The 24,919-nt window shown below is 41.3% G+C and overlaps 1 protein-coding gene across 1 annotated transcript; it reads left to right on the top strand.

Annotated features, from left to right (window-relative positions):
- The first annotated feature begins 212 nt into the window (after nucleotides 1–212).
- Nucleotides 213–15,898, top strand: rpl9 (ribosomal protein L9). The gene is made up of 7 exons (XM_072567810.1): nucleotides 213–269; nucleotides 1,747–1,793; nucleotides 1,877–1,992; nucleotides 7,739–7,834; nucleotides 9,871–10,003; nucleotides 10,094–10,174; nucleotides 15,725–15,898. Exons 2-7 carry the CDS (start codon nucleotides 1,748–1,750, stop codon nucleotides 15,832–15,834), a joined length of 582 nt encoding a protein of 193 aa, XP_072423911.1. The 5' UTR covers nucleotides 213–269; nucleotide 1,747; the 3' UTR covers nucleotides 15,835–15,898.
- Nucleotides 15,899–24,919: the final 9,021 nt, after the last annotated feature.

The raw sequence follows: 24,919 nt of genomic DNA, 5'->3' as shown, positions 1-24,919 counted from the left end.
TCATGGCAAATGACCTCGATCAAAGGAAAATATTTTCATTTAATGCACAAGTAAAATAACAGAAACAATTCGTGAAATGAAACCATCAGTTAGTAAACAACTGAACCCACTCTAGTCAGTTGAGCAATGAATGGGAAGAGAGGGAAACCTACCGGAAGTGTTAGACCCGACCGCGGCTGTGCGTGCTGACGTATCATGGTGACGTTGTACGCTCCTCTACAACCGTGGACAGACGGGAGTATACTTTCCTTTCTTCCATCTTGAGCGAGGTGAGATATTGGGAGTTAATCTACTCTGGGGAATCGGCCTTCATCGGCTGCCTCTGCGCATCTGAGGGGCTGAGTTTCGCCTTAAAAGAAAGGGGACAAGTTTGTGCATCGGCTCAGGGCAGTATTGCCTGCGTTTTTGTGGCGGATGAAGCTTAATTTTGTGGGTCTCCTGTGACCGAGCCTGCGCTTCAGGCCTTGGGACGAAGAGTTAACCGCGTACCGGTTTGAAGACCACGTCGCTCCGAGGGGTCAATATTGTGCGGGTGTAAGACTGAACGCACCGGAACCGGGTTATAATCAACCCAGAGTGAAGATCCCGTATAGCTCTGGGAACCCAAACGGACCCTGGTGCCACTTAAGTGGAGGGTGTAGGTGCTGATTGCAAGTGACCGAGTCTTCCTCGCAGCCTAGTGTCAACTCGCACTAACATAATTACTGCCTGTGTGTCTCCCACATGAACCATCAAATCTTTGAGTTTCAGGAATTTCAATTAAAAACGGATTTGATCAGTGTCAATCCAACTGAAAAGTTAGCCTCTCAGTTTAACAGCTTCTTGCTAAATTGCTGTTTTCCGTTAGACACTTGGTCTACTGTCTTCTGTTGGATGTCCTGAAGTGTTGTCATCGTCGAAATGTAAATAATACGGCAGCCAAATAATGCACAGAGTGTTTCTGCAGACAAAAAAAAAGGACTTGGTATTGATTATTGGAGTAAATTTTGGCCAAGTTGTAGACCTCTTATTCCAGTCGAACCAAAGCATTGGAGAGAAAGTATCTCTTCCTCCGAACTGGGTTTCTCAGATCTGCTGAGTTTTTCCAGCAATTTCTGTTTTTGTTTCTGATTTACAGCGTCCACAGCTCTTTTTGGTTTTTATTCATCATGATTAGTTGTGCAGGCACATGTGGCCTGAATCCAGCATATGCAATCAAGATTGTATTATTGGAGGTGTTTCTCTTGATTTGGAATGTTAAGCTGCAACCCCATCTTTCCTGTCAGTTTGAAGTAACACATCCTCAGACATTGTTTTAAGGAGCTGAAGGTTTACTCCTGGTGTCCTAAATAATGTTAATCCCTCATTAGACATCTCAAGAGCTGATTTTTTAAAATATAAATTTTACAATTGTTTTTCCTGAGACCTGTGCAAATGGGCTGCTGTGTTTCCCACGTTGTGACAATGACTTTCAAAAAGGAATGCTTTGGTTGTAAAATGCTTTGTGACATGCTGAATTTATAAAGTACATGATATAAATAAGTGTCTTAATTTAATGTGTGATTCAAAAAGACCAACTCTGCACAATAGTGCTCCTAGTACCATATTCGTGTTGGAGGCCCCTGTTAAAGTTTTCTAAGGATATGCTTCCATGTAATGTTCATTGCAGCTGACTGTTGTACTTTATTGATTTGGGACTTAGCTTTGCAAATTATGCTGTTGTATTGCTTTTTATATTATCTTAAACAATTTTTATTTGTTTCTCAGAATGAAGACCATTCTCAGCAACCAGGTTGTTGACATTCCTGACAGCGGTACAGTATCTAACTCTTTTAGGTTTTATGTTCATAACCAGTTATTATACTTTTGTGCTGTAATGAGTATTATCTGTTTACAGTTGATGTGACTTTGAAAGGCCGAACAGTCATTGTAAAGGGGCCTCGAGGGATGTTGCGCAGAGAATTTAATCACATTAACCTAGAACTCAGTCTTCTTGGTGTGAAGAAAAAGAAGGTAACTAATTTTAAGCATCTGTTAACTTCTGGTGGCAACTTTGGCTAAAAAATGTTGGTCTAGTTATTTTGCAGGCCTGAGTGAAGATTTGACATGTCTACTTCAGTGGTAACTTAGTTGTATGCTCTCTTCACTTAAAAAGTGCATATGTTCAAGGCTCATTTGGGCAGTGATGAATTTATAATAGTGACTGCTCAGGACATTGGGACTACTGCATATTGGAGCATAATTTTCAGACAAAAGCTTAAAAGTAGATGATGTAAGGTAATGTGAAGTAGATGTTGATTGCTAAGAATGGTAGAAGAGCTAGCCAGGTTGTGTAGGAGTCTCTTCGTGGCTATTTCTATCTCAAACAGGTTTGATGTTTGGGATAGTGTAGGGTGTGTGGGCAATGGCCTCCCACTGGAGCATAGCTCTGATAGCCAGGTTTCTGGTACCATAACTGGCTCTACTATAATGAGTGGAGTGTTTTAGGGAACATCTCTGGGACATGCACCCACTGCCTTGTGGCCAACCACTTCAGCTTTTCCAGGGGCATGCGAGTCCTGGGCCGCCACTATCACTAAATCAAAGCACCTGCCAACTGGAGGAGGAACTCATCTTCCACTTTGGGACACTTCAAGCACACTGTATCAACATCGACTTCACTAGTTTTCAAATCGCCTCTTTCCGTCCCCTCCCCCTCATCCTAGATCCAACTCAGAACCATCCTCTTGACCTGTCCTGTCTGTCCATCTTCCTTCCCACCTATCTGCTCCATCCTCCCCATCAACCTATCACAATTACTCCCTACCTGCTTCCACATATTGCCTTCCCAGCTACCTTTCCGTCCAGCCTCCTTCCCCCTCCACATTCCTGATGAACAGCTTATGCCCAAAATATCGACTGTCCTGCTCCTGACCTGCTGCGCTTTTCCTGCGTTACAGTTTTTGACTCTGTGTAATGAGGAGTATGTCAGGTTGTAATAGGGGACTCTAGTCTCTTGCGTAGACCCTTCTGTTGCCATCAGCGAGATATCAAGATGGTATGTTGCCTCCCTGGTGCTAGAGTCAAGGGTGTCTGAGAGGGTACAGAATATTTTGAAAGGGAAGAGTGGTCAGCAGTAGATCATTGTATATACTTCTACCAATGGGCATAGGTAGAGAAAGGGATGAAGTTTTGCAGAGATAATATGGAAGCTAGGCAGGATGTTAAAAAGTAGGTCCTCCGATAGTAATATCTGGACTATTACTGGTACCATGTGTGAGGGAGGGTAGAGCAGGTTATTGCGCAGCTGGGGAGCTGGTGTAGGAGGGAAGGATGTTTTTCTTTGGACCTATGAGATCTCTTCAGAGGTAGAAATGATCTGTATATAGTCATTCAATCTGCCTGAATTGGAAGTGGACTGATATCCTTGCAGAAAATTTGCTTCTGTTGTGGGTGACTCGTGGGCAGGAATGGCACCTCAATGTTCTGAGGTATAGGTACTTCAGGAAAGATAGAAAGGAAGGCACAAGAGGAGTGGAAGTGAGAGTTTTTAGTTAGGGATAACACTACAGCTGTGTTCAGGGGCTGTCATGGTGCGAAGGGCTTGGGTGCAATGGAATTTCTGTGTACAGGTAAACCACCTCCTCCTTCAGTTTGTGGGTGTACCTACTAGAGAAGGAATTATAGTTGACCTTCTGATGGGAAATAAGATTGGGCTCGTGATTGAGCTGTCAGTGCGCGAGCATGTTGAGGCAAGTGATCGTAATTCTATTTGTTTTAAATGTATTTATGGAACAGGATAAAACTGATCAAAAACTAGATCTATATTAGAGTAAGGGTAATGATATTAGATAGGAACTTTAAATGTTGATTGGGGAGGCTATTCGCATTTAAAACAGTGGTTGGGAAGTCTTTAAAAGTGAGATAGCAAGTTCAGAGACAGTATATTACTGTTAGTATGAAGGGCAAGGCTGGTTGGTGTAGCAAATGCTGGGTGACTAGAGAAATTGAGGCTCTAGACAAGAAAACTAAAGAGGTGTGTCAGTTATAGGCAGCTGGGACCAAGTGAATTCTTCAGAAATATTAGGCCAGTTGTCTTTTTAATTCATTGATGGGATGTGGGCATCATTGGCTAGGCCATCAATCCTTGCCCAGTGGCCAGGTAAAAGTCAATCACATTGCTGTGATTATATGGAGTTATACGTTAGCCAGACCAGGTAAGGGTGGCAGTTTTCTTCCCTAAAGGACAGATCATTGTCATCATTGGATCCTTAGTTCCGCCATCTGGCATGGAAGGATTTTAACTCCGACTATTAGCTGGGTCTCTGGATTAACAGTCAAGTGGCAATACCAGTAGGCCATTGCCTCCCATTGTATACCCAAGAGAAAGATCAAGGGGGTGGGATATAGCTTTAGGCAAATAGCTAAGGAGAATCCAAAGAGATTCTGTAATTACGTAAGGGCAAAAGAGTAACTAGAGAGAGATTAGGGCCCCTTAAAGATCAATGTGGTCATCTGTGTGGAATCACAGAGGATGGGTGAGATACTAAACAAAATTTCTTCTCTGTATTTACTATGGAAAAAGACAGTAAAGCTAGGGAACTTGGAAATAAATAGTGATGCTTTGAAAAAAGTTCATATTACAGAAGAGGTGGTGGAGGTCTTAAAACATAAACGTAGATAAATCCTCAGGATCTGATCAGGTGTTTTCTAGAACTTTGTAGGAAGCTAGGTAAAAGATTGCTGAGTCACTTACTTAAATATTTGTATCATTCCCAACCGTCGGTGAAGTGACTGAATACTGGAGGTTGGCTAATGTGCCGTTATTTAAGAAAGGTTGTAAGGAAAATCCAGGGAACCAAAGACTGGTGAACCTTAAATCAGTAATGGATAGGTTGTTGGGGGGAGTCTGGACAGGATTTACATGCTTCTGGAAAGGCTAGGGTCAATTATGAACAGTCAGCATAGCTTTGTGCATGGGAAATTGTATCTCGTAACTTCATTGTTACACCTTCAAACAAATTCAAAGATGATTGAAGGCACCGTGGTAGGTGTTGTCTATGTGGACTTCAGCAAAGTGGTCGACAAGGTTCTGCTTGGTAGATTAGTTAGTAATGTTAATCACATGGGATCCAAGAAGAATTAGCCACTTGGATACAAAATTGATTTGATGGTAGGAGGCAGGAGTGGTACAGGGTTGTTTTTTTGGACTGGAGACCTTTGACCTGTGGTGTGTCACAGGATCTATGCTGGGTCTGCAGCTTTTCATCGTTAAGACAAACTATTTGGATGTGAGTACAGATGGTGTGGTTATTAAGTTTGCAGGTGACCTCAAAATAAGTGGTGTAGTAGGCAGTGAATAAGATTCTCAAGTACGTTGGGACTTCATTCAGATAGGCCAATTGGCTGAGGAATGGCAGGTGGTGTTGAATTTAGATAAATGAGGTGTTGCACTTTGGGAGGCAAGACTTGGACAGCTAATGATGGCGTCCTTGATAGTACTGTTGAACAAAGACTGCAGAGTGCACTTGCATACTTCCTTGAAGTGGAGTTGCAAGTGAGGTGGGTAATTGTTGTAGAGGTCATAAAATCATGACTATGGTTGGGTTGAATAACCAGGGTCTTTCCTGGGGTGGGGAAGTCCAAAACTTGAGGGCATAAATCTTTCCCTTTTCATCTTAAATTTAAAAAGCACCTGAGGTAACATTTTCATGCAGAAGGTAGTGCATATGTGGAATGACCAGCCAGAAGAAGTGATGGAGGTGGGTACAATTGCAACATCTGGATTGGGTTGTCTGGTCAGCACAGATGATTGAGCTCTTCCTACATTTTCCTGCTGTCCCAGGAAGCAATTTTCTATGTCTTTGCTATACTCTCTCTAGCATGCATGTTCTCCTTGAGATAAGTAAACTAAGCTCCATGTGATATTCAAGGTGTGGCCTCACCAATAATCGTGGCAAGGCATCCTTGGTCATGTATTCGAATCCTCTTGCTGTTTATTCCTAATCTTTGTTTTCTGTCTGCTAACTGATTTCTTATCTGTTTCAATGTACAATTGTCCCCCATCCTCCTCAAAATTCAAAGTGTTTTTAATTTTACGCATTAATCTCTTGCTTTGGACTTTGTTGAAAGCCTTTTGGAAGTCTGCATTGTGGTAATCATTTCATACACCAGTTAGATGTCATGCTGTTTGTTTTTGTGGAAGTGTTGATTTTTGAGAAAAATATTAGCCAACTCGTTTGAATTCAAGAGTCCTAGAGATGTACAGCATGGTTGTGCAACAGATCTCATGTCTTCCAGTCTGTCAACATCTGAACAGGTTCTAGGTGTCCCTTATGAAGACAGTACATATGACCATGCAGTGTCCAGTATTAGATTATGTACTCATACCATTTATCCCATACTTTGATTTGGGGCTATGAGCTATTGTTGGGCTAGGCTTTTGGGTGCTGCACTTTGAAGGTGTTTTGCCTCTGCATTAGAATGTACAAGGACAAAAAAAAAACTGACCATTGTATTTAAAAATGGATGGCATGGCAACCTTTAATCTGGCAGTTTCATGTGTCCTTATTTGCCTTGCATGTTTGACTAATTGTCATTTCATTTGGTTGAATTTCTTGGAGTTAAAACCACCTATTAAACATTTTGTATAATATCATTTAAAAGACATTTGACTTGGATTTTCTTTCTGTTTGTATGTAAGTAACAAGCAGTAAATGATATTCATGGAAAGTGGCTTCTTGAGCTTTGAAAAGACATGGCAAAAAATCAGGTTGACAGATGAAAAGTAAGGCCATTGTAGACATTAACGTTATTTGGTATCAAGAAGGCCCGGTGACTGGAATGGAATGTTGAAAGAGATGTTGAACCAGATAAATGAAAGGAAAGGGTGCTCTGGGGCTCCCTGAAAAGTGGGAGATTGACAAGTGAGATGGAGAGAATTTTCCTTTGGGTAAACTACTGCTTTTAAAGTTTGGACTTACGATGATAGTAAGTGGCTTGTGACATGTTTGCAATGAATGGAAACTTACTGCTCTGAATTTGAATCACCGATCTGAAGCTGATGTTTGTAAATTTGAATGTCTCCATTCAATGTGGTTTAATGCCAGTTTAATGTGGTTAAAAATTATGGGCCTCTTTTAGGAAAGGAATCTTCCTGTCATTTGAATGTTTTCACAATGGTGAAGTTATGCTGGTAACACCCCATTCTAGTATGGGGGTTGGTATTTATAAGAGTTAATTTACATTAATTCACTGGTTTAACTCAGCCTGGAAATCTGTTATTCATATATTGGCAATCTCTGTATTTTAAAGATCTGAACATTTTCTGATCTTCCAATATACGCATTCACTGAAGGACATTTTTAGCGTTTTCTGAACTGCAACTTGGTGATTGGAGAAAACACGTTACCATCACTCTGAAATCTTTATCTGTGCTGTTCTGTAGAAACATAGTTGGGGTTATGATTTATGACTGGGAGTTCAAATATGGTTTTACCCTAGTATATTTGATTTAGTATTCTATTATGGATATGGTTTTATAACATTTAATGTCTTTGACTTTAATAAACTGTTTTCTTTCAATCATTCATCAGACATATGTTAATTAAGTGTTGTGAAGTGTGTTTTCTTGCTGAAACTTTAATGCATCTTAAATTAATTTTTCTCGTTTTGGAGACTACAGTAAAATTATTTACTTTGTCAATATAGCAATGCAATATAAATATTATTGATTTTCAAGTTTACTGGGCAATTAATAAAATTATTGTCTCTTTCCAAGCTTCGAGTTGACAAATGGTGGGGTAACAGAAAAGAGCTGGCCACAGTGCGGACAATCTGTAGTCATGTACAGAATATGATCAAGGGAGTCACATTAGTAAGTAACTTATGAGTAGGTAAATTCTGATTCTTCTTTAACATATCTTTAACTTCACCACACACAGGTTCATTTTTCTAATGGAAGTACTGGTCCATGCGCAGCAAGTTTTTCTAATAACATGACAAAATAAGAATTTATACTGTAGTCCTGGCAAAGTTTATTCATGTAGGCCCAGCGCATTCACTTTTTAATTGAAGTGCAGCCCAAGATTACTGCTAAGAACATTTAGAATTCATTCTTTTTTTGTGAGATTAAATCTAAAACCAAATACACATATAATTATTTATTTTGTTCTCTGCTCATATTTGCATGACATCTGTGACTGCTCAGCACTGGTCAATGCCTTGAAGTCTAGAGTGTAGTTTGAGTCTGGTTCTTTACAATTCATCAAATAGCTATCTGTGAGATGGTGTGATTAATTGTCTTGATTATTTTCATTAGGGCAAACATCTCTCATAGAGGTATGTGGAGCCAAAGTGAGCTTTCACTTTAAAAGTGCAGGATGGCTTGTACATTCTCAAAAAATCTGTCCTTTGATCTGACTTTCAGCTGTTTCCATATTAATCATCTCCATTTCAACTTTTTTTAAAATCAAACAACTGATGAAGTTTAGTAACCATCCTGCCAGCGTCAGCTGAGCAAATGGATTTGAGCACATGATTTCTTCCATTCCCCTGTAATCTTTCTCTCAATTGTACACAAACTTTCACTGATGAATCTTTCCCTTGTCTTTGATTTTTTTTTTCTGGTGTTTTCTCGAGACTCTGCAGTTTATTTAAAAATCATGAGAACTACAGACCCAGTTTCGACTTGAATGCATTCACGGCACTGATCATATATGCTCTCTTGTTTCCCTCCACTTCACAGTTCAGCTTGTTCAGTGCTGATGTACTGTCTGTAAGGAACCTGAAGTTGAAAGCCACACTTGATCTGACAATTCATTGCACATTTAATTCCCTAATGTTAGAAAAATGGCAATTTCAGGCATCAATCTTAAATCTTCGCAGGATTTTTCCCTCAACTTGACAACTGGAATTAAACCTGGGTCCCTGGTTCTCTTGAGCAGCAGTGCTAACAACTGTGCTAACTGCTAAAGGGCTTTTGCTTGAATCAAGTTCATCATCTTAAAACAGCTTTAAATAAATGAGATGTCTAAAACTTACTCGTGCTTGCTGATGGATTATAGTAGGAATTGACTTGAGAAAACTAGATCATTTCTGCAAAATGCAACAACGCCCACATTTTGCACATGGCTGAACGCCATCAATTGTGATGAAAATCAGTTCCCTTTTTCTCAAGAATGTACCTTTGAATTTGTATATATTCATATCCCCTCTTTTCCTTGAGTGGCAAAAATGGGAAAAGATCGTTCTTTAGTTATGACCTTAAAAACAACATGCATAAAAAAATCTAGGTTGGAACTGGCAATGGTATTCATTGAATAGTAACAAGAAGCATCCATTGTCCTGCAGATCCTGCTGTAATTGCTGAAAGATGTCATCAAAGTTAAAGTTCAACTTGTTTTGCTGCTGTGGAAGAACTGAGTGATACGTTGTGAATCACCATTGTTCCTACTTTGCCCTTGAATAAAGTCAGCAGCTGCAGTCATTGCATCTTTAGTAACTTGCCTGTCTGTGTGAGTGTTTTCTTGTGTTTTGCCTAAATGTGTCACTTATTAAGGCCAAAAAGAATTCTAAATAAAAGCAAGATACTGAAATCCAGCAGAGGAACAATGGTTAACATTCAAACCTCTGCAGTGGTTTGCTCTGAAATTATGGGAGTTCCTTAACTTCACTGCAGTATGAAAGTGGCAGATTTTGTTGAGCTCCCTGAATTTGGAGCATTATTGTCATCAGTATATATATATATTTTTTAATTAAAACCAGATGGTCAACTTTTAAATTCTGATAAGCAGATTAAAATGTAAATTCTTGACACATGAGGAGCATTTTTAATTGTAACTTATTTCATTTAGCAATTTTGTACTAAAAATGTGCAAAGTCCTGACATTTTTGTCCATTTTCCAAAATTAGGGCTTCCGTTACAAGATGAGATCAGTCTATGCTCACTTCCCCATTAATGTGGTTGTTCAGGATTCCGGATCTCTAGTAGAAATCCGTAACTTCCTTGGAGAGAAGTATATTCGTAGAGTCCGTATGAAGCCAGGTAAGTAAAGATAGCGTTAAGCATTTTCTGCGAATGTTTTATGAGGAATGTACTTCAATGTAATTCCCTATTTCTTTCTCCTTCCATCAGGTGTTTCATGTATAGTTTCCCAGGCCCAGAAAGATGAGCTTGTTCTTGAGGGAAACGACATTGAGTTGGTGTCAAACTCTGGTTAGTATTTTGTAGTCAACTTGAAAGGCTGGCTATTGAAAACACATGGGAATAGAATAAGAATTACGTTGCTGACTGGCGTGTTGCTATATTTTATTAACTACCTTACAAGAGTCAAAAATCTACTTTAAATTTTCATGACTACATGTAGCATGTAGCAATAAAGAGTTATCCTAAAAGGGAATGTTTGAACTAAGCTCTAACTTTTATTTTTCCCCTCTTATGAAGTGTTTTCATTCATTAAGCAAAACCCATTAAAGACCCAGTGCAGGTGATGTATTTGCAATTGCAGAACATGTGAGTATGTGAGGTTGCAGAGAGATGAGAGCTTCTATAGAAGCAGGGATGCCCTGCTGCAATTAGGGCTTTAGTGAGACCAGACCTGGAATATTATCTGCAGTTTTGGCCTCCTTACCAAAGGAAGGATACACTTGCCCATAGAAGGGCAGTCATGAAGGCCTACCAAACAGATTCATGAGATGGCAGGCCTGACTTATGAGGAGAGCTTAAATCATTTGGGTATATAATTTCTGCAATTCAGAAGAATGAGGAGAAATTTCTTAGAAACCTATAACAGTCCAACTAGATTAGACTGGGTAGCTGATTGTGGAGTTCAGAACTAGGGGTCACAGTCTAAAGATATGGGGTAAACTTTCAGGACTGAAATGAGAAAGTTATTCCCCCAGAAATTGGTGAGCCTATGGAATTTGTTATCAAAGTGGCTGAGGCCAAAACAAGGTAGGGTTTCATGAATGTTTTATATATAGCCCTTGTGGCTAAAAGGAATGAAGGACATGGGAGATATGTGGGACTATTGAGTTGAGCAATTAGCTGTAATCCAAAATGAATTGCAGAGCAGGCTTAAAGGGCCAGATGACTTGCTACTCCTATCTTTTTCTATACTGTTTTGGTAAGACCACATCTGGCACAGTGTATGTAGCACTGGTATCAAACATTAGTTAGGCCACTTTTTGCATGTTGCATTGGTGTCCTGTTGACCACACTACCAGAAGGATGTGGAAGCTTTGGAGATGGTCCAGAAAAGATTTAACAGGATGTTGCTTGGTTTGCAAGGTATTAGTTATGAGAGTTTGGAAAAACTTGGTTTGTTTTTTACTTGAATGTCAGAAGCTGAGGGGTGACCTGATAGAAGTTTATATAATTGAGAGGTGTGGATAGTTGGTGTCTCTTTCTCAGTGTACATATGTTAATTACTAGGAGATAGGTTTAAGTTAACTATGGCAACGTTTAAAGGAGATGTGAACGGCAAGTTTGTTTTTGAGGGGGTAAGTGTCTGGAATATGATGCCTGAGGAAGTGATAGAAGCAGATACAGTAGTAACATGTGAGGCGTTTTGACAGTTATGGGAATAGAAGGATACGGATAATGTCGAGGCATTGGGCTTTTAGTTTAGAAAGGCATCATGTTGTCACAGTTTTAGTGGGCGGACGGCCTGTTCCTGTGCTGTACTGTTCTTCTGTTTAAGTAAGATATATCTCCCTTTTGTTTTTTGAAAAAACACAGGTGAGGATTAGTTTTATTTTTCCCTGCAGGTGCTTTGGTGTGAATTACTCTTCCTCTGAAGGTAGTGGAAGTTGGTTTTTAAATCAGTTCAAAGTTAAATTTTTGAGGGCATCAAGAGTTTTTACAGCACAGAAAGAATGCCCTTTTGGCCCAGTGAATCAAATATCTATCTGTTCTAATTCCATTTCCCAGATTTGTATGCTGTGGTGTTTCAAATGATCATCTAAATAGCTCTCATATGTCTGCTTATTCCAGACCTCCATCCAAGCGTCCAACGGATCCTTCCACACAACAGACATTTACCTGTACCTCTTCCAATGTAATGCACTGTATCCATTGCACCCGATGTGGTCTTCTCTACATCGGGGAGACAGGACACCTGTTTTGAGGATCGTTTTAGAGAACACCTCTGGGACACCCGCACCCACCAACCCCATTGCCCAGAGGCTGAATACTTCAACTCTCCGTCCTACTCTGTCAAGGACATTTCTGGTCCTTGGCAAGCTGTTACCACCCGATGCCTGGAGGAAGAAAGCCTCCTATTCCACCTTGGGACCCTGCAACCACACCAAATGAATGTGGATTTCAACAGTTTCCTCATTTCCCCTCCCCCTACATTATCACAGTCCCAAGTCTCCAACTCGCCACCGCCTTCGTGACCTGTCCATGACCGTTCCTATCTAACCGCTCCACCCCCCACTCCGTATCACCTACTCCCTCCCCTTCATCCATCTATTGTCGCCTCAGGTACCCCCCCCCCCCCCCCCCCAAAAACACACTCTTGACTCCGTTCTGGCAGCTGTCTGGGTGAAGGTATTTTTTTCCTTAAATTCATCTATATTGGCTGCTTCCTAGCTTTCAAACTGCACCATAGTTAGTGACCTCCCTAGTAAGAGGAAATGTTTCACAGTGTCTGTACCTGTCAATACTCGAACATTGTACACCTCTATCATATACATCTGTCAGACTTCCTTACCCAAGAAAAATAACCCAGCTTATCTAGTCTCTTCACAGCTAGATTGTTCTAGCTCGGGCAACATCCTCATGACTCTTTTCTGCATGCTCTTTCGTGAAATCACATCTTTGTTATAGTGTGGTGACTAGAATTGGGCACAGTACTCCAGCTAATATTACATTACAGCTTCCTTGCTGTTAAATTCACTGTCTTGACTAATAAGATAAGAATTTAGTTTGTCACTTTGACCACCTCCTGCTATCTACCTGACCTGCTGCCTTCAAGGATGTTTGGAGACACATGTCGAGATGCTTGTGATCCTCTCTACATCCTAGGGTCAACCATTCAGTTTGTTCACTTGTTTTTAGTTCCTAAAATGCATCACTTACAGGATTTAGTTCCATTTGCCAGTGTACAGCTCAACTGGCCAGCGTTCCTAATCTTGTAGCCCAAGACTTTCCTCATTTACCACAACAAATTTGGTATCTGTAAACATGCTGATCGTATCTCCTAATTCATGCCGAGCTCATTAATGTACACAACAAAAATAAAGGAACCCAGCACAGAACTGTGTGGCACACCACTGGGCACAGGCTTCCAGTCATATAAAATTCAACTAAATTTGTTTTGACATGATCTCTGCTTCACTGAGCCATGCTAACTGTCCTTGATTTAATCCACTTTCGACGTGGAACTTAATTCTGTCCCTTGCAATTCTTTGCAATAGTTTTCTTACCACAGATGTTCACCTCACAGATTTGTAGTTTTCTGGTTTATCTCTACAGTCCTTCTCAAATGATGGTATTGGAAAGTGGTATTGATATTAGGTGCAGACAAAAGAGAGATGAGACCATATCCAAATTTAGAAAGATCAGTCTTTGTTGCCAAGCCTCAATTATGTTGGATTTTGATTCTTGGTGGAATGGTTCAAAACGTAAACAAGATTGTACTGCTTGCTTCCTCTCTTACTAAAACTTTTTTTCCCCCCTTGGGTGTGATCACTTTTCAGAAAAATGAAAGCTTCAGTCAGATTCAGCTTGGCTTTTTTTTTATATAAAGCTGTTTTTACTTGTGTAACCTTGAGCTCCTGTTGAATTTATACTAAATGTTTCTAATGGGCAACTTTTTAATATTGCATTGCTGCAACGTGGTTTGTGGATTTGTATTGCCTTTTAATTTCTCTTCCAGTTCCTATTTACATGATGCATCTCTTATTAATTTTTCTGGATGGGTGATGTCCAAAATTTCTTTAATGGTATTTGTCTATCTGAAAAGGGTGCAGTTGTTGAAATCACAGAATAGACGTAATGAATTTGTGCTTAAAAAGTATTGTCTTCTCTTTTGGAGGATTGTGCAAGAGGAGAATCCTCATATTCAGACACCTGGCAAGGTGTCTAAATATTCACTTTTTGAAAAAAAGCAGCAGTGATACAAGAGGATCCATATTAGTGCAGTCAGTTTCTGACTGGAGGTTGGCAAACGTGGTGCCACTGTTTAAGAAGGGCAGTAAAGACAAGCCAGGGAGCTATAGACCGGTGAGCCTGACCTCGGTGGTGGGCCAGTTGTTGGAGGGAATCCTGAGGGACAGGATGTACATGTATTTGGAAAGGCAAGGACTGATTTGGGATGGTCATCATGGCTTTGTGCATGGGAAATCATGTCTCACAAACTTGATTGTTACTTCTTCAAAAAACTCAGAGGATTGAGGGCAGAGCAGTAGATGTGATCTATACGGACTTCAGTAAGGTGTTCGACAAGGTTCCCCATGGGAGACTGATTAGCAAGGTTAGATCTCATGGTATACAAGGAGAACTAGCCATTTGGATACAGAACTGGCTCAAAGATAGAAGACAGAGGGTGGTGGTGGAGGGTTGTTTTTCAGACTGGAGGCCTGTGACCAGTGGAGTGCCACAAGGATCGGTGCTGGGCCCTTTACTTTTTGTCATTTACATAAATGATTTGGATGCGAGCATAAGAGGTACAGTTAGTAAGTTTCCAGATGACCGCAAAATTGGAGGTGTAGTGGACAGTGAAGAGGGTTAGCTCAGATTACAACAGGACCAGATGGGGCAATGGGCTAAGAAGTAGTAGATAGAGTTTAATTCAGATAAATGCGAGGTGCTTCATTTTGGGAAAGCAAATCTTAGCAGGACTTAGACACTTAATGCTAAGCTCTTAGGAGTGTTGCTGAACAAAGGGACCTTGCAGTGTAGGTTCATAGCTCCTTGAAAGTGGAGTTGCAGGTAGATAGGATAGTGAAGGCGGCGTTTGGTATGCTTTCCTTTTATTGGTCAGAGTATTGAGTACAGGAGTTGGGAGGTAGTGTTGTGGCTGTACAGGACATCGGTTAGGCCACTGTTGGAATATTGTGTGCAATTCTGGTCTCCTTCCTATTGGAAAGATGTTGTGGAACTTGAAAGGGTTCAGAAAAGATTTACAAAGATGTTGCCAAGGTTGGAGGATCTGAACTGCAGGGAGAGGCTGAACAGGCTGGGACTGTTTTCCCTGTAGCGTCAGAGGCTGAGGGGTGACCTTCTAGAGGTTTACAAAATTAAGGGGCATGGATAGGGTAAATAGGCAAAGTCTTTTCCCTGGGGTCGGGGAGTCCAGGACCAGAGGGCATAGGTTTAGGGTGAGAGGGGAACAATATAAAAGAGACCTAAGGGGCAACTTTTTCACGCAGAGGGTGGTATGTGTATAGAATGAGCTGCCAGAGGATGTGGTGGAGGCTGGTACAATTGCAACATTGAAGAGGCATTTGGATGTGTATATGAATAAGAAGGGTTTAGAGGGATATGGGCCAGGTGCTGGCAGGTGGGACTAGATTGGGTTGGGATATCTGGTTGGCATGGACCGGTTGGACCGAAGGGTCTGTTTCCATGCTGTACATCTGTGACTCAATGCCTCTAAAAGTCAATTTTCAGCTTATTCATTTTAGTAGTGATCAGACAGTAGGGACACCAAAAGTACTAAAATATTAAACTGAGTTCTGAGTTGCTGCTTGTTTTCACACTGGGGGGGGTTTGGACATGCTCCATCTTTGTTCTAATTCAGTTTGTTTTATCTTTTAGCTGCTCTTATTCAACAAGCAACAACAGTGAAAAAGAAGGATATTCGTAAGTTCTTGGATGGCATCTATGTGAGCGAAAAGACCACTGTTGTTCCACAGCTCAGTGATTAACGCTCAGCTCTTTGTGATGCTCAGCACTCAGATTGTAACTTTAGAATAAATTTTATGGACTGAAGATGGCCTTGTCATTATTTTGTTGTGCAGCTGCTTGTTGATTTTTTTTTTAAACACTTTTTGAACAGCATTGCATTCACTTCAATATGATTTTCTCACTGCTAATACAGATTGAATTATTATGATGAGATTCTTCATCTGGTACAAAGCTACTTAAACCTTCCTCGTCTTCCTTATCCCACTATTTCGTTTGCTTGAGGTGGAGACAGGATAGTGGTTATAGACGAAACTAGGTAAAAACAAGGGCTGCAGATGCTGGAAACCAGATTCAAGACTAGTGTGGTGCTGGAAAAGCACAGCGGTTCAGGCAGCATCCGAGGAGTAGGAAAATCAATGTTTCAGGCAAAAGCCCTTCATCAGGAATAGAGGCTCTATTCCTGATTTAAGGGCTTTTGCCCGAAACATCAATTTTCCTGCTCCTCGGATGCTGCCTGAACTGCTGTGCTTTTCCAGCACCACACTAGTCTAATTGTAGAAGAAACTGCATCCCAGCTTTCTTGTATGTACTTGGAAGTATGTTTCCTTCCTTGACATTTGATAAGGTATCCCACTGGTAGATACTTCACAAGCGACATGTTGGGAGGTTTGTCTAGCTAATTGAATAGAGTTGGGATAAGGGGCATTTTCAGGATTGGCAGCCACTAACTAGTGGAGTACCATGTGTTGTGACCTAGGCTTGGGTGATGAAAGCCAATGTATTGTCAGTAGGCTTGCAGTTAACAAAAATAGATGGGAAAGCAATTGGTGAGGATGACACAAACCCTGCAGAGGGATGTAGACTGAGCAAAAACATTGGGAGAGGTAGTTTAGATTAGATTACTTAGTGTGGAAACAGGCCCTTCGGCTCAACAGGTCCACACCGCCCCGCCGAAACGTAACCCACCCATACCCCTACATCTACATCTACCCCTTACCTAACACTACGGGCAATTTAGCATGGCCAATTCACCTGACCTGCACATCTTTGGACTGTGGGAAGAAACCGGAGCACCCGGAGGAAACCCACGCAGACACGGGGAGAACGTGCAAACTCCACACAGTCAGTCGCCTGAGGCGGGAATTGAACCCGGGTCTCTGGCGCTGTGAGGCAGCAGTGCTAACCACTGACAGGGTGTCCTTTATCACTGCTGTCATTTACCTTGGTGATAGGTTCGGTTAACGGTTCCATCAGGAGGGATCCTGAAATAGTAGCGCCAAGGGTGGGAATGAGGGACCATCAGATCACCTTTTACGATGATGACGTCCTTTTGTTTCTGGCCAATCCGAAAAGTCTGTTCCTTGACTGAAACCAGCAATTAATTCGTAGTGGTTTCTTGGGTTATAGGATCAATTTTACAAAATCAGAAGCCACGCCGATAGGGGGAATTGGTGGAGGTGCCTAATCTGAAGGATGGAATGCAGTTCCTGTTTAATGGTCATCAAAAGGTTTGTTTTTGTATTTGGGAATTTTTATTACCCCTTCCTTCCACCAGCTGTATAAAGCTAACTATGCACAACTAGAGAGGATAAAACAGAACTTGCAGCGGTGGGAGGGTTACCATTGTCATGATTGGGCCAAATAGCCCTGATTAAAATGAACGTTCTTCCACGCCTGTTGTACCCCATGAGAATGCACCCGTTGTTGTTACCTAGACAAGTGTCAGGATCAGTGGTTGGCTAGGATCCTGTATTTGGTGCCACAGGCATCCTCTAATTAAATTCACTATGGTGAGGGGAGGGTGGATCTTCCAGATTTGAAGAAATACCAAATAAGCGCCCTGTGAACATATGTTGGTGACTGGGTACAGGGGAATTCGGAATCCATTTGGCTTGATATTGATGCCTCGCAATCGAGATGTTCTTTAATTAATGTATTATTTATGGATAAGATGAAATCTGTGACAGCGTTGTAAGAGCCCAATTATTTTAAATACGATGAGAGTCTGGAGGATAATGAGGTAAGACGAGAGCAATTGTTCTAAGATTTTGCCATTTACCCTGTTGGTGGGAGCCCAAGGATTTAAACCTGGGGCAATGGACTCTGGCTTTAAGGCATGGGAGAATAAGAGAACCTTCTGTCTGGGCGATTTATTCGAGGGGGAGGTCCTGATGTCATTTAGTCAGTTAAGTCAGAAATATAGATTGTCTAAGAGGGGCCTTTTCCAATACTTTCAGAGGAAGACCATGCTCCTGGTTCAGTGTTTAAAAATCAGACGTAGAGAAAAGAGTACTCCGCTGTATGGGTGCTCTTTCACTCAGTACTTTATTCATTTACAGAAAGGTCGTGCCCTAGGGGACATGGAAGGACTCTCGAACTTGGAATCCAGAGTCAGGAGAGGATATTTCATTGGAGGTATGGGGAAATGTAAGGAAAATTTCAGTATGTAACAGAGCACAGGCCATGCAATTGAAGATCTTACACAGGGCTCATCTGGCGCCAGGGAGGTTCAAGTGAGGAGCATCAGCAGGGATGGGAGCCTCCGTGCAGGTGTGATGAGTGAAATAGACTAAAGTTGTGAGATTACTTAGATTTAGATTACTTACAGTGTGGAAACAGGCCCTTAGTCCCAACAAGTCCACACCAACCCATCGAAGTGCACCCAGACGAGACCCATTCCCCTACATTTACCCCTGCACCTAACACTATGGGCAATTTAGCATAGCCAATTCACGAAACCTGCACATTTTTGGACTGTGGGAGGAAACCCACACAGACATTTACTATAAACCGACTGACTCCCACAGCTACCTAGACTACACCTCTTCCCACCCTGCCCCCTGTAAAAACGCCATCCCATATTCCCAATTCCTTTGTCTCAGCCGCATCTGCTCCCAGGAGGACCAGTTCCAATACTGTACAACCCAGATGGCCTCCTTCAACGACTGCAACTTTCCCCCCCCAACGTGGTCGACGATGCCCTCCACCGCATCTCCTCCACTTCCTGCTCCTCCGCCCTTGAGCCCTGCCCCTCCAACCGCCACCAGGACAGAACCCCACTGGTCCTCCCTTACCACCTCACCAATCTCCATATACAGCTTATCATCCGTCGTCATTTCCACCACCTCCAAACGGACCTCACCACCAGGGATATATTCCATTCCATTCCCCTCCCCTCCCTTATCAGCGTTCCGAAAAGACCACTCCCTCCGTGACTCCCTCGTCAGGTCCACACCCCCCACCAACCTAACCTCCACTCCCGGCACCTTCCCCTGCAACTGCAAGAAATGCAAAACTTGCGCCCACACCTCCTCCCTTACTTCCCTCCAAGGCCCCAAGGGATACTTACATATCCGCCACAAATTCACCTGCACCTCCACGCACATCATTTATTGCATCCGCTGCACCCGATGTGGCCTCCTCTATATTGGGGAGACAGGCCACCTACTTGCGGAACGTTTCAGAGAACACCTCTGGGACACCCAGACCAGCCAACCCAACCACCCCATGGCTCAACACTTCAACTCCCCCAAGGACATGCAGGTCTCTGGCGCTGTGAGATAGTAGTGCTAACTACTGAGCCACCCACTAGTTTTAATTATTTGATTTTACTTTAAGTTAGTATTTATTTAATATGTTTGTTCTGGTAGAATGATAGGTTGTTCATTAACATTAGTACTGCATTATAACAATGGTACTGCCTTTTTTCTGATTTGATGGTGTTATTCTTTTTTGTATATAGATCTTTTGTCAAAGATTTTAAAAAGTTTTCAATAAAAATATTTATTAAAAAAAGAAATCAAGGATTCCCAGATAAGGTAGGAAAGTGAGTTGTTGTCACATGTTCTGAGATACTGTGAAGTGTTTTTCATGCGGTACAGGCAAAGGATTTAATCAGCTATGATTTAATTAAATAGTGGAGCAAACTTGAACAAATGATTTTTTTCCTGTTCCTACATCTTATGGTCACCATCTTCAATTCCACTTTTAAATGCCCTTCTTTGCAGATTTTCTCAAGAACTTGTACTAGCTATCTTTGCTGGAATACAAGCATACTTGTGTAGTAAGTATGTACTTTCTTAACAGCACTCCAAATTTAATTGAGCTGGTGATCAGTGATGTCCAAGAGCACAATGAATTTAAAGAGCCGTGGGGAGAACTGAAAATGAATCAAAAGGGTCACAGCACAGTAGGTAGGTGCGTAGGTATTTGGAGAGCCCAGAGGTAAGGAAGGAGAGTGCTTGAAACTGCAGTGGAGCATCTGTGACTAGTAACCATGATGTGGAGGAGCCAGTGTTGGACTGTGGTCTGATGAAGGATCAGCACTCCGAAAGCTAGTGCTTCCAAATAAACCTGTTGGTCTATAACCAGGTGTTGTGATTTTGAACTTAGTCTAGTAACTATCAGTATAGTAATGCTGAAGTGCGTGTCTCTACCGCTCACTCCCCCAACCCCAATTAATCTACCTACGCATCATTCCGCAATAAACAGCACAAAGAAAGGTGGTGATTTAACAGCTTGGTCTTTTGTTTGGTAAAGTATATAACCTAGTATCTCAGTGCTGTGGTGTGCAGATCCTATTCCATGCAGCAATTCCAGGACTTTGTGTCTCAGCTGAGCACATACAGGATGTTTTCAGTACTTGAGCAGCAGCTCTTGGCACTGCGATACAGAGGAACCTCGATTATTCAGCATTCAATTATCCGAATATCTGATTATCCAGCAAGATTGCAATGTCCTGATGTTCGGCTAAACTATGTTATCTGGTATTCGATTAGCCGAACAAAATACTCCCTGCCCATGTTCTTTGGACAATCGAGGCTCCTCTGTATATCTTGAAAGCTGAGAGTCACGTGGATTCAACGTTTCCATATTTGATCGTCTTTCAGCTGAAGGATGTACAAGTTTACAGATTAGGTGGCCGCGAGGCAGTTGAGGAGGACGATGCAGGATGTTCAGTTCTGAATACTGTACTAGTGATGGTTCATCTGTGGAGTGCAGTTAGAATCAAGTCCATGACACCCTTGGTGGTCAGAAAGAAGATAATCAGAGGGTTAGATAGAGTGGACAGTGAGAGCCTTTTCTCGGATGGTGATAGCTAGTATGAGGGGACGTAGCTTTAAATTGTGGGGTAATAAATATAGGACAGATGTCAAAGGTAGTTTCTTTACTCAGAGTAGTCGGAGTGTGGAATGCCCTGCTGCAATAGTAGTAGACTTGCCAACTTTAAGGGCATTTTAAATGGTCATTGCATAGACATATGGATGAAAATGGAATTGTATAAGTTAGATGCGCTTCAGATTGGTTTCACAGGTAGCACAACATTGAGGGCCAAAGGGCTTGTACTGTGCTGTAATGTTCTAATATAAGATTGGGAAAACAACAGTGATGTGTGACTTTTTAAGGAACAGATGGGTATTTTTGCAGCCACTGAGATGAATCTACAATGTCCTTAATTTGCTAGTGCAAAGATCAAGGATGTCACTGAGCAGTCACAAAGCCCACTGAGGAGGAAAGTTCATGGCCTATGTCAGTGCCATTGACAAACAGAATTAAACTATATTGTAGGTTTTGGTGGAGTTAGGCAGACAATGTCAAAAAGAACATCAAAGATAGTAATCTTAAAATAACCGTATTCTCCTACACAGTGGTTAGTACAGATGTGGGAGGATAGAATGGTGAGAGATGATATGTTCTTCAAACATTGGGATGGTTCTGGGGTGATAGGATCTATAGGTCAGAAGGGGTCCACCTCAGCAAAACTAGGGCTAGTATAGAGCCTTGCTAATGTTGTTGGCTAAATTAACTTGGAAGGACATAGTACCCATTATTAGGAAATAGCAGTAAATTGATATAAAGAATGTCAGTAAGAGGGAATGCAATAAAGAATACATTTGACTTATGGTATTTGTATATAAATGCACAAATTAATGAGATGGAGTTGCATAATCGACAACTGCATGGGATTATGATATTACGAACGTAAAGGGGATCTGGCTCAAAAAAGGTTAGGACAACTGTTTAATATTTCTTGATCTATGATATGCAGGAAAGAAAAAAGGTATGAATTTGAGGATATGGGGTTTGGGGGAGATTGTCAAGGTACTGACCACATTCTTTCAACATGAACCCCTGAAGGGTGGAATTCTTGCCCTTTAAGAAATACTATTAAAACATCATTCGAGTAGTTCTTTCATTTTTCTTTGAAGAGAGATTGAGTGAAGTATGGCTGTGCTCTATATAGGAGATTAGAACTATATGAAACATACAACTCAAATGAGATTTAACAGGATATGTGCTGAGAAAATGGTTTCCCTGGCTGGGGAGTTTAGAACACTGGCTCAGAGTATAGAAACATGGGAGAATCAGTCATTTGGAACTGAGATGAGAAAATTGGTTACACAAAGGATTGTGACTTTTTAAAATTCTTATCCTGGCCATTATTCAGATATTTCTCAGAGCAGCATACTAAGCCCAACTTCTATTTCAGTGGTATTCATGAAGGTGTTCAATAAATGCTGACTTTGTCAGTGTTAAAATCTACATTCTCAAAAGAAATAAAATAAAATGTAACTCTTCTAAATTTCCTCTTTATTACTTTATAAGAAATTACTGTTATGATTAAAGGTGACTGTTGTATATGTTAACACCTTTTTTAGAGTGTGGATATTACACTAGTAACATATGAGCCTTATTTTTATGAAAAGATTTAATAATTAACTAGGTCAGTTTTTCAGGATTTGTGTCGGGGACCAGGGGGACTGCAGGCGTTTAGGTTCAGAATAATCAAGAATTAATTTTAGCATTTAAAAAGCCAGTGTTGGGAAAGGTTTGGAGTAGTTTGAAGAAGTTCTGACTGGAGTCAGATGGCATTAATGTCTCTCCTAAAGGATGGAAATTGTCCACACTGGAGGCAGATAACCAATTGGACTGGTGTTTCTAAGCTATTACAGAAACATGGCTAATGAAGGGACCCAACTGGTGGCTCAATGCTCCAGGTACAGATGCTAAAGGAGGGATAGAAGGGGAGGCAAGAAAGAAGTGGGAATGGCATTTTTGCATAGGGAAAACATCATGGTGGTACTTAGAGAGGACATTCCTGGAGGATAATCCAATGAGAAATAAGAGGGGTGAGACTGTACTATAGATCCTCCCAGTATTCAGCTGGAAATTGAGAGCAGATATGTGAGGTGATAGCAGATAACTAAGAATAATAGAGCTGTAGTAGTATAGGATTTTAATTTTCCAAACTTAGACTGGGGTAGCCAAAGTATTAAGGGCTTGGATGGGGAGGAATTTCTTATGTGTGTTCAAGAAAACATTCTTAATGAATATATAAATAGCTCTACTCGAGAAGGGGAAAAACTCAACTTCCTCTTGGGAAATGAGGCAGGTTTAGTAACTGAGGTGTTATTAGGGGAGCACTTTGGGACCAGTAACACCATAATTCTATTAGTTTTAAAATATTTATGGAAAAGGATAGGTCTGATCCACTAATTAAAGTTCTAAATTGGGGCAACGCCAATTTTGATGGTATTAGACAGGATGTTTCAAAAGTTTACTGAGGGATGCTGTTTGCAGGTAAAGGGATGTCTGGCAAGTGGGAAATTTTCAAAAGTGAGATAATGAGAGTTTAAGGCCAGCATGTTCCTGTTTGTGAAGAATAAGGCTGGCAGAAGTAGGGAACATTGGATGACTAGACATATTAAGACTCAGATCAAGAAAAAGAAGAGGGCATTTCTCAGGTATAGACAGCTGAGATCGTCAATCCTTTGAGGAGTATAGGGGTATAGGAGTACACTTAAGAGGGAAATCTGGAGAGCAGAGACTGGACATGAGAAAACTTTGGCAGTTAAGGTTAAGGAGAATCCAAACAGATTCCACAAGCGTATATTAAGGGCAAAAGAGTAACTAGAGAGAGAATTGGGCCCCTTAAAGATGAATGAGGCCATGTATGTGTGGAACCACAGGAGATGGGTGAAATCCTAAACAAAGATTTTATGTTAGTATTTACTGTGAAGTAAGACATGAAAGCTAGGAAACTCTGGGAAATAAGTAGTGATGTCTTAAAACGAGTCCAGTAAAGGGCCCACTGATATTTGCCATTTGGATATGAATATAGGAGGATATCGTTAGTAAATTTGCAGATGACACCAAAATTGGTGCTATAGTGAAAAGTGAAGAAGGGAAATTCAGAGTACAACGGGGTCTTGATCCGGTGGGCAAATGGGTCGAGGAGTGGCAGATGGAGTTTATTTCAGACAAATGTGAGGTGCTGCATTTTGGTAAGGGAAATCAGGGTAGAACTTGGATGCTTAATGCTAAGGTCCATGGGAGTGTTGCAGAACAAAGAGACCTTTGAGTACAGGTTCATAGTTCCTTGAAAGTGGAGAAGGTTAGTGAAGAAGGCATTTGGTATGCTTGCTTTTATTGGTCAGTGCATTGAATATAGGAGTTGGGAGATCATGTCGTGCTTGTACAGAACATTGGTTTGATCACTTCTGGAATACTGTGACCTGTTCTGGGCTCCCTGCTACAAGGTGAGAAACTTGAAAGGGTTCAGAAAAGATTTGAAAGGATGTTGCCAGGATTGAATGGTTTGAGCTATTGGAAGAGGCCAAACAGGCTGGGGCTATTTTCCCTGGAGGCTGAGGGGTGATCTTACAGACATTTATAAAATCATGAGGGGTATGAATAGGATGAATAGCCAAGGTCTTTTCCCCATATTAGGGAAGTCCAAAACTAGAAGGCATAGAATTAAGGTAAGAGGGAAAAGATTTAAAAGGGACCTAGGAGGCAACTTTTTCAGATAAAGGTGGTGCATGTATGGAAATGGGCTGTCAGAGGAGGTGATGGAGGCTGGTATGATAACAACATCTAAAGACATCTGGATGGGTATATGAATATGAAGGATTTAGAGGGATATGGGGCAAATGCTGGCAAATGGGACTAGATTAATTTAGGATATCTGGTCGGCATGGAGGAGTTGGACCAAAGGGTCTGTTTCTGTGCTGTGCATCTCTGACTCTATTACACAAGAGGCGGTGCTGCAAGTCTTAAAACACATAAAGTTAGATAAATACCCAGGACCTGATCAGGTGTATC

Source organism: Chiloscyllium punctatum, chromosome 1, assembly GCF_047496795.1.
Source record: "Chiloscyllium punctatum isolate Juve2018m chromosome 1, sChiPun1.3, whole genome shotgun sequence".
NCBI lineage: Eukaryota > Metazoa > Chordata > Chondrichthyes > Orectolobiformes > Hemiscylliidae > Chiloscyllium > Chiloscyllium punctatum.
This window is presented reverse-complemented; position numbering and strand designations above follow the sequence as displayed.

What these genes read in the sequence shown, in the direction of transcription:
- rpl9 (XM_072567810.1), top strand. Translation starts at nt 1,748, where the DNA reads ATGAAGACCATTCTCAGCAACCAGGTTGTTGACATTCCTGACAGCG. An exon ending in TGTTGACATTCCTGACAGCG is followed by an intron (nt 1,794 to 1,876) that starts GTACAGTATCTA and finishes ATCTGTTTACAG; the next exon opens with TTGATGTGACTTTGAAAGGC. An exon ending in TGAGTTGGTGTCAAACTCTG is followed by an intron (nt 10,175 to 15,724) that starts GTTAGTATTTTG and finishes TTTATCTTTTAG; the next exon opens with CTGCTCTTATTCAACAAGCA.